We start from the raw sequence: 17,885 nt of genomic DNA on the forward strand, positions 1-17,885 counted from the left end.
CCCAGCAGTCTCCATTTTCGGGCAGTTGGTACAATTTGGTTCATGATAAGGTATGACAAGCTGATTTCTTTACTGTAAATACCTTTAGTTGCATTGGGAGATACTTTCCTTGCAAATTCTGACTGGGAGCATGGCATTTCCAGGCCGAAATTTCACTTGTCTTTTTTGTATTTAAACTCTTCATTGACGAACCTAGTAACGACTTTCTTTCTAAATGTGCGTGTGGTGTATTGGCAACTGTGCGACTCCTACTGTACACACACTTCTATCTGTTCAGTGCTTCGCCATTTGAGTTTCTGAATGTTGTGAAACTGGTTCACTTGAAGTATATTGTGATTATTCGCCTGTAGAACTACGTTACTTTGTGTCAATTCGAGTGATAATGGAAGTGGTTGTGACTTGCATATAGCATTTAGATTTTGCTCAGAAGATTTCCTGCTGGAATACTCAAATTTGGTAACTGTGAACATCCTCTTTTTCTCGTTCTGGGTTTCTCTTTTTACAGCCATATTTATCCTTTCCTTGTTCGTCCCTTTCCATTCCTGCGCTATTCTCTCTCGTTTGCTTTCTTTCTCTTGGATGTCTTATTTTACTATAATGAATCTGTATTTTGTATATGTGGTTGGGAAAATTTCATATTTGTACAGTTCTCCTTTCACGTAAATTGTTAGAGTTTTGATTTATTATTCTAAATATGTTTTCAAATTTTATCTTGGTTTCTCATCTATTTTCGCCCGTCATGTCCCTTATTTCTCCTCACATTCTCTTCTATATTTTCTAATGTGATGTAGCATGGTTTCCACTGTGCTATCTGTTGTTACTCTGGAATGCTTATTGGAGATTTTTTTTTTACCACGGCCTCCATTCTCAATTTGGCATTTAACTCACTGCGTAATATTACTACCTACTGATTGAAATTACTCGGTGTCACCGATACTTTGTGATTTCCCTCGGCAGTATTATTATAATATATATATATATATATGTATGCATATAACCCCCATAATGGGTTATACAACACAGCACATTTCTGACCATAGCTTTTTTCGGGACCTTGCCACTAAAATCTAGTCCATTAAATCTGTTTCTAACCTCTACTGAGATTAGCATTTGCTAATTCATTCTTCAAGCCAATGTGCTATGAATTCTGAAAAATTCTTATACATTTATCTTCTAATGCCTCCATTTCACGCACATCTAGTGGTAAACTTAGAAGTCTTTCTTCTTTTTTTGCTTTATGTCGCACCGACACAGATAGGTCTTGTGGCGACGATGGGATACGAAAGACTTAGGAATGGGAAGGAAGTGGCCGTGGCCTTAATTAAGGTACAGCCCCAGCATTTGCCTGGTGTGAAAATGGGAAACCATAGAAAACGATCTTCAAGCTGCCGACATTGGGGTTTGAACCCACTATCCCCCGGATGCAAGCTCACAGTTGCGCGCCCCTAACTGCACGGCAAACTCGCCCGGTACTTTAGAAGTCAACAAAGCACTAAAACACTTATAGCTAATTATTCTAACTTATTCACACTTTATTCTATCAATATTGCTCAATTATTTCTTTCTCTATTCTTTCCCATTCTATAACTCTTGTTCTAATTACCATTTTCTTTTTTCTTACTTTGTAGACTCCTTCCATAAGCATCTACCGTATTTGCTATATAACTCGCCACCACGTATATCTCGCACCCCATTTTTAACATCTGAAATTACAGGAAAAAATCCCCGCACTAAATTTGCATTAATTTCTGACGTTATCCGAAAGCCATAATATGGTACATTCACAAAATAAAGTTTGGGAACTCCGTGGATGTGCCTACATTAAATATCGGGACTGTACCAATTGCTGTTACGGTACTTTGTATGTGACAGTGCAAGAAGAAGCTGCATTTCTTTCTACCTGCAGACGGTTGAGGCTAGCTGTTGTAACAAAAATACCTAACTTGCAAACCCCTGCCCCAAAGCCGCAATCCTAGCCAGTCAATCTCACTCAGCCATCCCCATCACTCTTCCGTCTATATCAATATTCTTATCGCTACCTGTCCGGCAGAGCTGATAATGTGAACTGGGAGTGTTTATCTCTCTAGGCAGTCAAGTGATCACGGTATTAGGTATCGTCCGTCTGTTGTATCATACCTAGTAGGATTTAAACTTCATGGTTATCCATATTGAATTGTGATCACAATGTTGTCATTTTGTCATATCTTACATGTTGCGCACATAGTTCATCCCAGATGTTTTTAACACTTTTTAATGTAATTTGTGTGTGTTTATACATTTTAGTTATTGGATGTGTGTGTACAGTTTTGCATTAAGGCTGATGATGGCCAGCCAAGGCCAAAACTAGTTCGCAGATTAGAAATGTGATGTAAACACTGCATAATGTAGTATTGAAAAGGTGGGCCATTACGGCATAAGTTTAATTATTATCGTCATCCGTTGCATTGCCAACAAGTACCAATATTCTGTTTTCATGTTTCATTGTTGTTCCTCAGTTAAGTTTTCTTGTGTAGGTCGATCTTTAAGTTGTGGAGAAACGTGGGAATTATACGGCTGGGTTTAAACTCAAAGTGATAAAATATGCTGAAGAACATAGTAACAGAGCTGCCTGTCGAGAATTCAGTGCGACTTGGTTTAATGTCTGCTACTGGCGTAAACAGAAAGCTGCGCTAGAAACCACCAACTGAACACACAAGGCATTCAGATGATTGAAAACCGGTAAGTTTCCAGAGCTGGAAGACTAGTTGCTTCATTACGTTAGAGAGTTGCAAAATGATGGCTTTAGTACCTTGCACATGATGCTACATTTCTAAGTGTGCGAACTAGCTATTAAAGGAGGAATCGGCTGTTCGGATCTGAAAGTGAACCGGGGTTGCATCCGTACATTCATGACAGGAAAGGGATTGTGTCTGAGAAGGCAAACATCTCTCTGTCAGAGAATGCCAAGCAATTTCACCAACAAAATCATAGATTTTTATCGCCATGTGATAGCAATGCGGAAAAAAAACAAAAAAAAAACAATGACCTCTTATCTCAAATTGGCAATGCAGATCAAATCCCGGTAAACTTAGACATGCCATGTAACACCTCCATCAACAAAAAGGGAGAATCTAGTAATAATAATAATAATAATAATAATAATAATAATAATAATAATAATAATAATAATAGCCCGCCTGGTGGCCATGATCGTTAAGGCGCTGAAGTCTAAAAACGGTCTAACACCGAGGTTAGCCGGTTCGAGTCCTGTTGGTCGAAAAAATTTTCACCATCAGAATGTTGGCCGGCAGGGTAGGGGAGGTGGTGGTATACAATTTCTAATCACTAGATTGCGTGCCAAAAGCCTGGATTAAATTCCAAACCTCTCCGCAGTGCTAATATGGAGTGAGGGCATATGACGCTGTTGATGGTGATTCGTCCGTCGGATGGGGGCGTTAAGCCTTGAGCAGACCCCTTGGTGCTATTCGACAGGAGTAGGCTATGTGCCGGCACCGGGTTTCACCCTCTCCCTACTATCATATATCACGTCATTCATTTCATCTCTCATTAACTCCTCTGATGAGGTTGACGTCAGGAAGGGCATCCGGTCATAAAAAAAAACGCCACGACAAATTCATCTCACCTCATACCCGACCCCGTAGGGAAACGGGACAAGGGTTGGACAAACAACAACAACAACAACGTTATTTGTTTTAAGTCCCACTAACTACTCTTTTACAGTTTTTGGAGATGCTGAGGTGCCGGAATTTAGTCCTGCAGGAGTTATTTTACGTGCCAGTAAATCTACTGACACGAGGCTGACGTATTTGAGCACCTTCAAATACCACCAGACTGAGCCAGGACCGAACCTGCCAAGTTGGGGTCAGAAGGCCAGCGTCTTAACCGTCTGAGCCACTCAGTCTGGCAAGGGAGAATCTAGCGTGCTTGTACGAACAACTGGGTGTGAAAAACAGTGTTGTATTATCATGCTAGCAATAACCGCAGATGGAAGAAAATTGCCACTGTACATTTTCAAAAGAAAAACAGTGCCTAAAGTGAAGTTTCCCAAGGGCATTCATGTACGGATTCAAGAGAAAGGATTGTGCAGGGCTGAGTCCATACGGTATGGGGAGCATGGCCATGGGCACTGCTTTGGACACCCAGTAATACTAGTGTGGGACAGTTTCCATGGGCACATGGTGGACTCACATACTGTCTACAGCCCTTAGAGGTTTCCATCAACAAGCCCTTCAAGGACAACATGTAAATTGTACGCCAAATGGATGGCAGGAGGGGAGAGCTAACACCAGCAGGGAAAATAAAGAGGCAGTCAGTTGAACTCGTGTGTGATTGGGTTATGCGGGCATGGGCTATGGTGTCGACTCATTGTAAAGAGTTTCTTGAAGAGGGGCATCGCAAATGCATTGGACGGAAGTCAGGATGATGCAGTACTGGATGGTAACCAGAATGATGAAAGCGAGAATAGCTCGGAGACTGAAGGCAGTAACAATGAATAGGGTAAGTATCCCAGTTGTCTTGTTTCAATAGCCTAATGCAAATTTTATGGTTTTTTTGGGAATACAATATTTTGCACACAAATCCCGGCATATATCATGCACCAAAAAAGTTCATACTTTTTGTCAAAGAAGTGCGAGTTATATGCAAGAAAATATGGCATTTGACTTTGCTTGACCTTCAAGTTATTTTCTACGCTGTTTTTGCTCATTATAAATTCACCGGTTTATGAGACGATCTTGTGTCTTCTTTTTATTTTTAGAAAAAGGAGTTCTCCTATTCTTACTAAATTTAATATACTATTCAAGTGCCAAAAAATCGTTATGTTTTAAGTAACGCTTTGTATCAGAAGATCAAGACTATTTTTGATGTGTTTTCATCAGATCTTTTATCTTGGCCTTACTTTAAAGAACATTGTCAATCATTTTCTAATATAGTTACTTTACGCGGTTGGATCCGACAAAAATAGGGACTAGAAAAGTTCTACAGTGTTCCTATTTGTACATGCCTTATTTTATACTTCTTATGGTCACTTTTAACTTGTCTCTTTGAATACTGGATCTCTTGTACTGTAATTGTCTTCATCAGGTGAAGATGTCCCTAACTAGGGGATGAACCATGTACTGAAATGTTAAAGATTTTATAATATACATTATTTTGATATTCAGGTACAGTATTGAAAAGGTAGGGTCCTCCATTAAACAATATAAACAGTGTATGTCATAATGAACTGTGAACTGAGGACTGCGGTAGCAGCAGAGAGTAACTGTGGGACTGATTGAGACTATGTGCACCAGTTGCATAAGTGTGTACTGTGTAGTTGTTTGCACTGTAAGTTTCTGCTGAGGAAGTTAAAAGTGTGAATTAGTGTGACTGAACACTGAAAGTAGAGAGAGCACGAACTGTGTAATGGTGTGTGTTGCATTGTGTAGGTTGTGGTCCTGGTGTACCTGTGTAGTTGGCAGATAGTCAATAAATCTTTGAAGTTAAACACTACCAGTTGTGCTTATTCATCTATCCCGTCAACATGTAGTAGTAATAACGGTTTTAAGTCACGCTAACAACTCTTTGGCGACCCTGAGTTGCTGGAATACTGTCGCACAGGAGATAGCACACTGTCATAGACTCAAAGTCAAGTTTTGGGTGGCATAAATAACCCAGTTCTCTAAAGGGGCCAATGGGTTCGGGCGGAGGAGCCCCTTCAGTTGGGTGCTGTCTTCCCAGTGAAGGAAATGCCACTAAATTCTAGCAGGTAGCTTCTGTTCTCCAAGTTGGGGTGGTATCAAATGATGTTTGTTCTCCAGGTCAGAGGTGGCCTCATTGAAAGATGACAGTTAAGTACAAAATGCCTTTGGGTATGGTAAGCCAATCGTAATAATAGCTTCAAAATGTCGAAGTGGATCGGGCAAAACAGCTAGGGAGTACCCCAAAAGCGACACACATATCTTTGTTTCTTCAGCGAGGTGAAAGAAGTGGACAGAGGTCAATGATCCATTGCCCAATCCACAAGCTCCCTGGACATAGGTGAATGAAGAAGTTTTTTTTTTTTTTTTTGCTAGGGGCTTTACGTCGCACCGACACAGATAGGTCTTACGGCGACGATGGGATAGGAAAGGCCTAGGAGTTGGAAGGAAGCGGCCGTGGCCTTAATTAAGGTACAGCCCCAGCATTTGCCTGGTGTGAAAATGGGAAACCACGGGAAAACCATTTTCAGGGCTGCCGATAGTGGGATTCGAACCTACTATCTCCCGGATGCAAGCTCACAGCCGCGCGCCTCTACGCGCACGGCCAACTCGCCCGGTGAAGAAGAAAGTAAAATTTAATTTAATTATGAGGCTGGTGTATTTGAACTCATTCAAATACCACCAGACTGAGCTGGGAGTGGAGGTGGTGATTACTGTTTTACAAGAAAGTACGACTGGGCAACCATCCTCTCGTAACACTAATCGGAAAGAAAATGGAAGAGGTCCTACACTTTGAAAACTGAAGGTATCGGCAAAAGAAAGAGAAAAACCACGAAGGGCATGAAAATGTAAGACTCCCTAGCCCTCAAAAACCTAATACTTCTGGGGTTGGAAAATAACACGTGTTGATCAAAGGAGGTTGGATAGAAAAGATGAAAGCGAGGAGACTGGGACAAGTAAGTGGAAGCAACACCAGACCAAATACAGTAGAGATAATACGCGACACTTACGGATTTCGCCTTGCTAAAATGGGAGACAATTCGACGGTGGCACTCGTAGTGACTTGACCTGAACAAATCGCGCTAAATTCAAATATCAATGGAAATGTATATACAGAAATCTATATGTATAAAATAACGAGTTTTGTCTGTACATTGCTCAGAATTTGAAAAGAATGGTATTACTGTATCGGTCATGTCCACAGTAACAAGAAAATGCATTTTTTACTTTTCCGTAATTTCTGTCTGTCTGTCTGTCTGTCCACGCATCACGAGAAAACGGCTGAAGAGAATTTAATGAAAATCGGAATGTAAAGTCGGGTGATGAACTGCTACAATCTAGGCTATAAATTATTTTAATCACGCTGAGTTAAATGGTAGTTTAGGGGAAGGCCTGAAATTTAATTCTCAAATATTTATGTTATTAGTGGTCGTGTCTTAACGAAAATCGCGAGACAAAGATGGAAAATAAGTCGCTACAACATAGGCTATACACGCTGAGAAAAATGGTAGTTTAGGAGAAGGCCTAACATTTAATTGTCAAATATTTATTTTATTAGTGGTCGTATCTTCACGAAAATTGGTATGCAAAGTTGGGGAATAGGTCGCTATAATCTAGGCTATCAATAATGTTATTCGCACTGAGTGAAATGGTAGTTTAGGGGAAGGCCTGAAATGTAATCATATATATAAAATAAGAGTTTTGTCTGTACATTGCTCAGAATTTGAAAAGAATGGTATTTCTGCATCGGTCACGTCCACAGTAACCAGGAAATGCACTTTTTACATTTCCGTAATTTCTGTCTGTCTGTCTGTCTGTCTGTATGTACACGCTTCACTAGAAAACGGCCAAAGAGAATTTAATGAAAATCGGTATGCAAAGTCGGGGAATAAGTCACTACAATCTAGGCCATAAATAATTTTATTCACACTGATAGAAATGGTAGTTTAGGGGAAGGCCTAAAATTTAATTTTCAAATATTTATGTTTTTAGTAGTCCTATCTTCATAAAAATTGGTATGCAAAGTCTAGGAATACGTGGCTACAATCTAGCCTATGAATAATTTTATTAACGCTGAGTGAAATGGTAGTTTAGGGGAAGGCCTAAAATTTAATTTTTAAATATTTACATTATTAGTAGTAGTCCTGTTTCATTGAAAAATGGTATGCAAAGTCGGAGAATGAGCCACTACAATTTAAGCTATAATTAATTTTATTTACGCTGAGTGAAATGGTAGTTTAGGGGAAGGCCTAAATGTAATTCTCAAATATTTATAATATTAGTTGTATCGATAAATACTACACAACCAAAGTTATAGAGAATTAAATTTCCGACCATCTATGTCTTAAACATTTTTACTGTACCGGCTATGATAACACAGATATTCATGAATTTGTATTTTTGTTGCCAAGTCCATATCAATGCCGAGCCACGGGAAAATGGGTTAACAGAATTTAATGAAAATCGGCATATAGAGTAGGGGAATAAGAAACTATAGTCTAAGCTATAAACAATTTTATTCAACCTGGATGAAATTGTAGTTTAGGTTAAGGCGCCTAAACTGTCATATTTAAATACCAATGTTATTGGTCGTATCGAAAAGTACTATATATTAAAGTTATAGAGAATAGAATTTCCGATCATTTATCTTTTATGATAAGAGTGGTACTTAAGAGTGGGAATAAAACAAAATGTGAAGGCCTATAATAAATTACTGCTGCGTACCGAATATAACAGCCTGACTGAATATTGGCGGGAAATAGCCAGGGAGTTAGAAAACTTTCTTCTTTAGCATGCCATTCCTCTGGTTCATACATTTTCTGATACAGCCGATACGTAACACACTGGATCATCATAGTATTTCAGCTATTCGATCCCTACTCTGACGCGCTGTTTTGAATGAGCAGTATGCATACTTAAGGCAGAGCCTCACTTAGTGGTGGTGGTGGTGGTAGTAGTAGTAGTAGTATGGCCTGGCCTGGCAGTGAAGAGGAGGTTTCTCTTCTGGCTTGGAGGAAAAATTTGCCTTCAAGTCAGATAGATTTTTACGCCGTCATTGTAGTGAATTGATATTTTCCGACTCATCGGGTACTCCTAGGAAACAGAATAGTAATTGGGCATAGGTTTTGCCCTGGGAGTCTCCACTATTCAACCCTCTCCCCGCCGAAGAAAGCCGAAGAGTGTTCACGGATCACGGCTGTTTGCGGTTTGGTCATTCCAGGTCTGGAACTTCGGACTGTTAGATAGGCAGCGTAGTCCTGTTCGTTAAAAGTGAGAAAATGTGTGGTGTTTAATTTGAACGAGTATTTCGTAATATGAAAGCATTGCTTTTAATCACGCCATTCCTATTAACGTCATTGTATGTTCATTTCAGTTGGGAAAATCACTAAGACAGTCTTTCTGAGGATGTAAAAAGGCATTATAATGAAAACATCCCAACCTGATTGTGACTGATGGTATGAAATTGGGTCTACCATTACAGTGAAAATTCCCTCAGTCTTCATATGAGAAAAGATGTTTGGTGACCTCCCGTCGCGTTTCTAGGGTAACGTTAAGAGCTATACAATTTAAGACAATCTTGCTCACAACGTGTACACTACCTAACCTAGGATTCTGTATACAATGTAGAATTCCGTAGCGAAGCACGGGTACATCAGCTAGTGGATAAATAAATTATGTTATTGAGATATTAACTTCAAAGTTGCTAAAGCAATTCTGGATAAATGAATGAAGAATTATTTAAAAGGTTATTATTCAAAGACTGAAATTAGACACATAAACAAGAAGTGAAATGGACTGGTGTGAAATGGCTTGATCTTTCATTTATGCATTACTTTTTTAGCTTTAGCATTCCTGCCTGAACTCTTACGGTTGGATTTGTCTTCTTTATCATTTAAAAACATTGTATCATCACATTAAGACACTTGTCAATAAAAATATCGGCACATTCCTTACACATATGATGCAACGAATTAACATTTAATAGCTGGACAATTTTTCCTCTTAACATGAAGCCTACTAACAGAAAGATATTCCTTACACATATGATGCAATGAATTAACATTTAATAATAATAATAATAATAATAATAATAATAATAATAATAATAATAATAACAACAACAACAACGTTTTTTGTTTTACGTCCCACTAACTACTCTTTTATGGTTTTCAGAGATGCCGAGGTGCCGGAATTTAGTACCGCAGGAGTTCTTTTACGTGCCAGTAAATCTACCGACACGAGGCTGACGTATTTGAGCACCTTCAAATACCACCGGACTGAGCCAGGATCGAACCTGCCAAGTTGGGGTCAGAAGGCCAGCGCCTTAACCGTCTGAGCCACTCAGCCCGGCGATTTAACATTTAATAGCTGGACAATTTTCCTCCTAACATGAAGCCTACTAACAGAAAGATAATCTATAAAATCCCGGCTTTAATCTGAGAAGAGGGATAAAGAAATAAAAGTATGAAAATGTTGTCGATAGTGATGCTTTAAGGAATATTTACGTACAATTAGAGCAAAAATGTAACATACCCTTGGCTGTATTGTCGAGGATTTCTGAAGTCGCTGGCCTGGAAATGATCTGAACAGATCTTTTAATTCTTATATAAGCGTAATGTCCCTTCTTTCTTGTACACCTTATCCAAATCGCTTCTGTGTCATTTCAAAACCCACAGATCACACCTACAACAACACATCGGTATTGAAGGTTAACTGCTGCACCAGAATAAAATATGCGTATTCAATTTTATGCCAGTTAAAATATGGGTCGAGCAGGTCAGAAGATTATGAAGTACTATAAAAATCTCTGTCACTGGAAGAATATATATGCAAACACAATATTACTTGCATGTTCTTGTCACGAGGGAACCTGAAGAACGACCGCGCATTTTTCTCTACTTCGTAATTACTGCAGCCAAACACAGCACATACCTTTCCCCTCATGTTGAGAGGAGATATCAAGGAATGACCCACACTCCTATTTATTTATGTCAACTCACTGAAAACGCATAAATAACACCAAAAACTTCACACAAAAATACACGTGCTCTTATGAGAGAATCAGTACTGTTCAGGTCTATCCGCTAGAGTGAGCTCTAGTAGCTGTCCCTCGATATCTCGCTCAGTGTCGCGTTTTATCTCTACTGTATTTGACCAGACTCAGCTGTGAGAAGTGTGGTCACTTCCCCTTTTAGTCGCCTATTACAAAAGGCAGGGGATTTTGTGGATGTATTCTGCTGAGGTGACTGGGCTGGGATCAAATCTGCCAACTTTTGGATCATTCAAATGACGAGGAGGAAGGAAGATGAGGAAGGGCAGAAGAGAAATTTTAAAGTAACTAATATATGATTCGTTCAGGTTTTCCTGGTGTTTCTGCACAGGCATATTTAAAGCTGAGTAGTCAGACAAAACTTTACATCCACTAGGAGGAGATTCTATTCTTGGACTGCGATTACAGTGAATGATTTAGTGTAGGTTGTGGTTCTGTGAATGGGAACGGATAAACTCACGGTGTTGCATGATTGTATATATTTGTTATGACCTGAAGAGGGAGTTTGTGGAGATCATGAAGGTAGACTGGTTGAAGCATTTTCAGACCATTGTGTATAAAAGCAAAAGGAGTGAAACGTGCAGAGCTCTTGCCAGCAAAATCATCCAGGCCATTTGTATGAGTATGATTTGACAGCCAGCATAATGAAGTCTATGGATTTTACACGAATGTTCTGAGGACACAGTAATTACCTCCCTCATTCCCCTCTGAGGTTATTTAATTTGTACTGCAATAATCAAAAGGAGACATAGAAATCCATTCCGTTAGTATTTTCTTTAGTTTGCAAGGGAGAGTGAAACTGAAATTACTACGAAAATGAAGTGTCCCATAGAGTTTTCCAGGCACAGATGGTCTGCAGGTCTTCGTTCAGAGACGAAGGTTATGCCGAAAGTTTTTAGCAGCGCGTAAACCATAATTCTGAGGACAATGGGATTATTTTCATTTGAAAGAGCGATGTTTTTCGACCTTGGAACATGCGCGTGCAACCCTTCCTAGCGGTAGTTCCTCCACAGCGAGGGAAGAAAGCACAGGCAGTGCTGAATAAGACACGGTGCAAGATGGATCTGTCGCGCAGCGATTTTCGAGCACTGATTTTTTATGATTATAAAAAGAAATTAAGTGCCAAAGAATGCCATTCTTCTTTGCTGCACATTTTTGGTGAGGCTACCCTTTCTAGAGCCACAGTTGGAAATTGATTTCACGAGTTTTTAAGGAGTTGGCAGTCAATTGAAGATGAACCTCATCCCGGTCGCCCAGCAACAGCAGTGACTCAAGAAAACATTGATGCTATGAGGGAAATGATCAAAGCAGATCCACATCTTACATTTTGTGACATTGAAGCGACCTTATATATTGGGTCAAGAGCAGCGCAGACCATCGTTCATGATTATTTAAGCCTTACCAAGAGATGTGCCCGTTGGGTGCCACATTGCGACAGAAAGCCAAAAGAAGGAGAGAGTGGACTGGTGTCATTTCATGGCAGAAAAAGTCAATGGAGGGCAGTCTGAAGACACCTACAATATCGTCACAGGTGATGAAACATGGGTCTACTATTATGACCCTGAAACGAAGAGACAGTCTTCTGTGTGGTGCTTTCCAGGGGAGGAAGCACCCATAAAAGTTCGACGAAGTCAGAACTCCGGAAAGAAGATGGTGGCAACTTTTTTTATGAAAATGGGGCATCTCACCTCTGTGACCTTGGACACATGTCGTACAGTCAATGCTGAATGGTATGTGAATGACTGTCTTCCCGAAGTCCTCGCCACTTGGAGGTCACAGCACCCAGAGTCCAAGAGTGGGCACCTTCTGCTGCATCACGACAATGCATCTGCACACAGGGCTGCCAGAACAATGAACTTTTTGGAAAGGGAAAAAGTGCGAGTGTTACTTCATCCCCCCTGTTCACCTGACCTGGTCCCATGTGACTTCTTTCTGTTCCCTAAGACCATGGAAAAAATATGTGGGCAGCGGTTTTCGTCAGATGAGGCCATTGCAGCGTACAAGTGCATTAAGTGACATCCCGAAAGAAGCTTGGACTGAAATGTTTTCTAAGTGGTTTCAGAGAATGGAAAAATGTATACGTGCTAATGGAGAGTATTTTGAAAAGTTGTAATTGTTGTTTCCCAAATAAATCTTTTTTCTCACACTCTGCTAAAAATTTCGGCATAGCCCTCTTAACCAGGAAACTATGCTACTTACAATATATACAAAGAAAAAAGTAGGGAGTCAAAAACTTTAAAAACATTACCAATGAAGACACTGACACTCTAAAATAAACCACAGATGTTATCTTAAGAAACTTTAGTTGTAATCTGGAGCTGGGGCACATGGCATTTTTGTCATGAACTTCATATACAGTAGTTTTTTTTTTTTTCCAACCTGTAATACAGCAGTCTGTCAACACACATTTCTGAAATTAACTGGTTATGAGATGGGGATGATGCCACAGGATTTAATGTATGATGTTACCTCAGGATTTTCCATTCATTCCGGGGTATCGGTTGTCATTGTGATCCAATATCCAAACTTCCAACTGTGGACTAATTCTCACATCAGTACTTTAATTGCAGTTTTTATGACTTTATTCATTACCTTCCAAATAGGACACTTCCATACTTGTACTCAGAAGGCTGTCTACCTTATTTCAGACAAATACACCAAGTGAAAAAAATTGGTTTTGGCAGAAAGTAAACCGAAGTATAACCGGATAGCAGTCAGCTACGCTAACCAGAATACCAGACTGGTGGATATAATAAAAAGATACCTATTATTAAGAATATACTAGAAAGGAATAAAGGGAATGAGAGTCTGTGCATGACGAATATAAGACCAAGTGTGAAGACTGAACCATTATAGCATGGTAGTTTGTGGTCCTGCCACTGCAAGCACTGCAAGCGATTAGATCCAACACATCCTCCAGTAGTTCCAGCAAGCCAGGTATAAAAAATGGCAGAAGACCTTACTGTGCGAAACATTTTAGTGAATAAGTTGAATTTTCTTTGCTTTCAGTTCCTAAACTCAATTTATTGTGTGTTGTGTACTTCAAGCATGTATCTTATGTGGCTTGATTAATTTAATAGTTCAGCATGCCGTACTGTTTTGTGCCTGGCTGTAAGTCAGGCTATGGTACAGTAGTGGATGATACGTCATTATTTTCACTATCGAAGGATAGAAATCAATTTGAAAAATCGGCCAGAGCTATTCCATGGAAGGATGCCGAGTTAACGCGTAATAGCAGAATTTGTCATGTTCATTTTTCTGATGATTTGATAGTAAAATTAGATAGGCCTAATTCTATAGTGAATGGTGAAAAAGTGGATAACACATGTGAGATGGAAATTACATCCAGGAGCAATGCCTCACATTTTCCCCAATTTACCGAAATACCTTTCAAGTGAGATTAAGTCCCATGAAACTCCCAACAGGAAAAAGAACTCAGACACCATTTAGCTCGGTACGTTGTTAATCACTAGGGTCCAGAAATATACAAGCATTTATGACCTAAAAAGTATTAAAATATGACAATAAATATGACCTAAAAGTTTTTGGTAACATTTTGAAAATCTTCAAAATCTTGTCGCTCTTTAAATTAATATTATATTTAAATGATACTTTCAAAATCTAGAATATTCAATAATAATGAATAATAATATTACTTTTATTATTATATTTTGAATTTATTTAATTACTCAATCCAGAGGTAACTCTTGACTCTTCACAGAATGAAATAAATGTCACATTTTGATGGGCAATCAGAAAGAATTAGAAGAGCAAATTACATATATTTTAGTTTTCAAATACGAACGATTTCCTATTTTCACAGAACATTGACTTGTAAGAGGGAAAAGACCGCTCAACATCATAGGATGTTACTGGGTCATATTTGTAATACGTCATATCATCATTAGAGATGAATTAAGGCTCACTATTCTGCTGCTTTCTATGCATCTGTCACCTTCTATACAGCTTACCCTCCTAATTCACATAAATATATATTTCTAAGAAAGATAACCAAGAAATTATAGAGAAAAATTAGGAGATATGAAAAAATCCATATTTGAGACGACTGCAAGCAGGCATGTGAAAATGGAATTTAAAAAATGACAAAAATACGGAAATTCACGGGAAGATATAACTATGATACAGCAAATTACCGGAAAATGAAAAAACCGTAAAAAGAGCCAAAATTGGACTTTATATGACCCCTGAATTTTGCATCATTGTAGTCACCGTAGATAAAATCATCCTTAACTTGTATTTTCCATGGAAATAATAAAAATAAATTAAAATATGACATGTCACAAACATCCGAGACCTATTAATCATTCTTCTAAATTTATTAAGTGTTCATACTGTGCCCATTCTCTATGCGAGAATAATTAAAGTAAATTTTCGGTTCTCACCGAAATAAAAGTCTATGGTTCAAGGAACAATGAAGTGTCTTTAACACATCCTTCAAAAAGTGTATGTAACATTCTTTTCCAGGCCGGGAAAGTAATTCATGGAAAATTGAACTCAAAATAGATGTGGGACGAAATATATTTTGTTTTGATTCCATAGAAAAAAATTCAGTTGATCATTGAGGAGCTGGCTGTTGTCTTCAACATGTTATGGATGTAATCCCCAGACTTGTTTATCATTATCTGAAGTGCCGATTTTTCTTCAGAACGAAGGAAATCTGGCGAGATTTACAATCTCGAACATCCGCCAGATAATCACGCAAGCTTTCGAAAGTCCAGTAACCGACAAATTGAGTGGGTAAGTAGAGTATTACCTTTGAATAGTTCATAGGTGTTTGTTTTAATATGCTGTGAGTTACGTGCTATTTATCTGCATATGTACACTCCAGTAATCTGTGCTTTTAGCAACATGTGATAAGGGCTGTAGTTCTTATTTCCATGTATGATTTTTTTCCATTGTCCCCTGCCATAGTATTTTAATTGTAATTTCTCATTGCTTTTTTAGTGTATATACGGAGTAATACGTTACCTCTGGCATTATTTCTAAGACCAGCTGATCGGTACTGTGGAGCTTGCCCACTCTAGCGTGCTTGAACTCTAAAGTCATCACACTTGTTCTTATATTCGTCATGACCTGTGGTTACAGATGTTACTTCTCATCTGCATCAATGCTACTAATATTTAGTAATTAATAAATTCAAGACATCATTTTTCCAGTTGAAAGAATCAAAATCAGGAACTTTAACTTAATATTCCCATCTCCATCTCCTTCAAATGAGAAAATGACAGAAAAATAGCTTACCTCATAGTCTGGACTACTGTGGACAACAACTCTTGTACCAACAGCCTCTTGTCTTGCTTGTCTGTATAATTCTTCAATTTTTCGCCTTCGTTCCGCCTCCCGCTCCAATCTCCGTCGCCACATATCTTCACGCTGACTGACTAGTTCAAGACAGTGCTGTAATGTTGCTAGAACTCCAGCAGTCGTTGCTTTGAAAGTCATTGCTTCTCCTTTGAAGTCTATCGCCATTCCACCATGTTTAAAGATAGTTTCTTTGGGAATAGGGAGGTCCAAAGAAGGAGGTAAACCTATTCAGAAACATTAAAAAAATTATATGATTCAGGAGATGAAGAGAAAGTAGTCATTATATGAAAAGGATAATACAATGCTCTGGACATTGCTGTGTAAATTGAGAGATTAAGGAATGTTGCATATTAAAAAAGTAAAGATAAAATAGAGATGTTGAAGACTAACTTTGAGGAAGTCAGCTGAAGGAGGGTCAAACAGCAGGGGAGGTGTCATGGGGATAATTTTGAAATAAGGGATGAAGTACTATTTAAAGTTCCATACATTTCTTCTGCAGACAAGGACCTTATTTCACTAACAAGAAAATTGGTAAATGTGTTTTTCACAATATGTATAAATGTATGTGACAATGTGAAGACTGAGTATTGTTACAAAGATTTATATTCGTACTACAATCAAATGATTTGTTAAAGAGTAATTATAAATGAATATTTACAAATCAAGGGGAGGATTTGTAACGGTGCAGAAATTTAAACTAAAAAAAGAGACATATTATTTAATTATTTGTCATAATTCATATTATCATAACATATATTGAATAATAATGATATCTATCAGACATCAAATATAATATATAAGCAATATGCTAGTTGATTTTAGGTTAATGCTATATTTATTTTTAAATGTTTTTACAATTTATTTTTATATTCTTGGTTTATATATATAAAATATCCCTGTCAATTTTGTGCTTTAGAATGTTTTAATTATGTGCCTGTAATAGCCTGTGTCATTCGTTCAATGTAAGCGATGTTTTAAGTTATATTTGGCAACAGCCTGCTAGCCCATTCAGTCAGCTGTTCGGCCAGTTCAGATTTCAAGAGTATTGATTTTTCTCCTCGCCCTCATCGATCGATAACATGCCGATCACGTGACAAACTAGCCTGTTTCAAGGTACTCGCACTACCTGCTCGCTCGCCGTCTGCATGTAATTTCGAGAACAATGGAAGCCAATTACAATATACGATCACGTGTCAGCTAACCAATAATAATTACCACTAGAGCCACACCTCTAAGTGAGAGGATATAAAACGCAGTGTCTCCTTGATCAACTTTCCCTTTTACCTTCTGTTCTGCGAGAGACTAAGAGCCTAAGTTACGTGACATGTATATTTGAAATTCAGCCTAGTCTAGCACGGACTTTTACTAAAGTATTTGTGTGTCAATTTCAGCTAAGCAACAACTTTAGAAGGAAGAAGAAGACTGCTACTACCAGCGTAACATCAACGTCAACTCCAGGATGACTATCCTACTTTCAAGAGGACTTAGAATCACCCAACGTGTGACCTGAATTCTACAACCATGTGCTGCTAAATATATAGGCATCACTAACGGAGGAGGAATTTATACTGGATGTCATGGATATAATAACACACAAATTGTATTTGTTTTATTCACCAGGCCTATTTATATCAGTAGATGAGAACAGTATCAGTTTCAAAGGGAGGGTTAAAATCAAAGTATATAACCCAAATAAACTCATAAAATTTGGCCTGAAAGTATTTGCTTTATCTGACAGTTCCAATAAAGAATTTTTAACGCTCCATGAGCAAAAAAATAACCTATTCTAATTTCCTTAAAACCCACACTTGTTAAAGAATAGAATTCAACAA

At 38.4% G+C, this 17,885-nt stretch overlaps 1 protein-coding gene across 3 annotated transcripts in view; it reads right to left on the minus strand.

Moving 5' to 3' along the window:
- Positions 1-17,885, minus strand: part of cert (ceramide transfer protein) — a 535,770-nt gene that overhangs the window by 196,535 nt on the left and 321,350 nt on the right. For all 3 annotated transcript variants that reach the window (XM_067134802.2, XM_067134801.2, XM_067134800.2), the window contains one exon: positions 15,991-16,277. In XM_067134802.2, coding sequence (XP_066990903.1) covers positions 15,991-16,277 — 287 coding nt within the window. The remainder of the gene's footprint in view (positions 1-15,990; positions 16,278-17,885) is intronic.

The sequence above is a fragment of the Anabrus simplex genome, chromosome 1 (genome assembly GCF_040414725.1).
Source record: "Anabrus simplex isolate iqAnaSimp1 chromosome 1, ASM4041472v1, whole genome shotgun sequence".
In the NCBI taxonomy this organism is placed as follows: domain Eukaryota; kingdom Metazoa; phylum Arthropoda; class Insecta; order Orthoptera; family Tettigoniidae; genus Anabrus; species Anabrus simplex.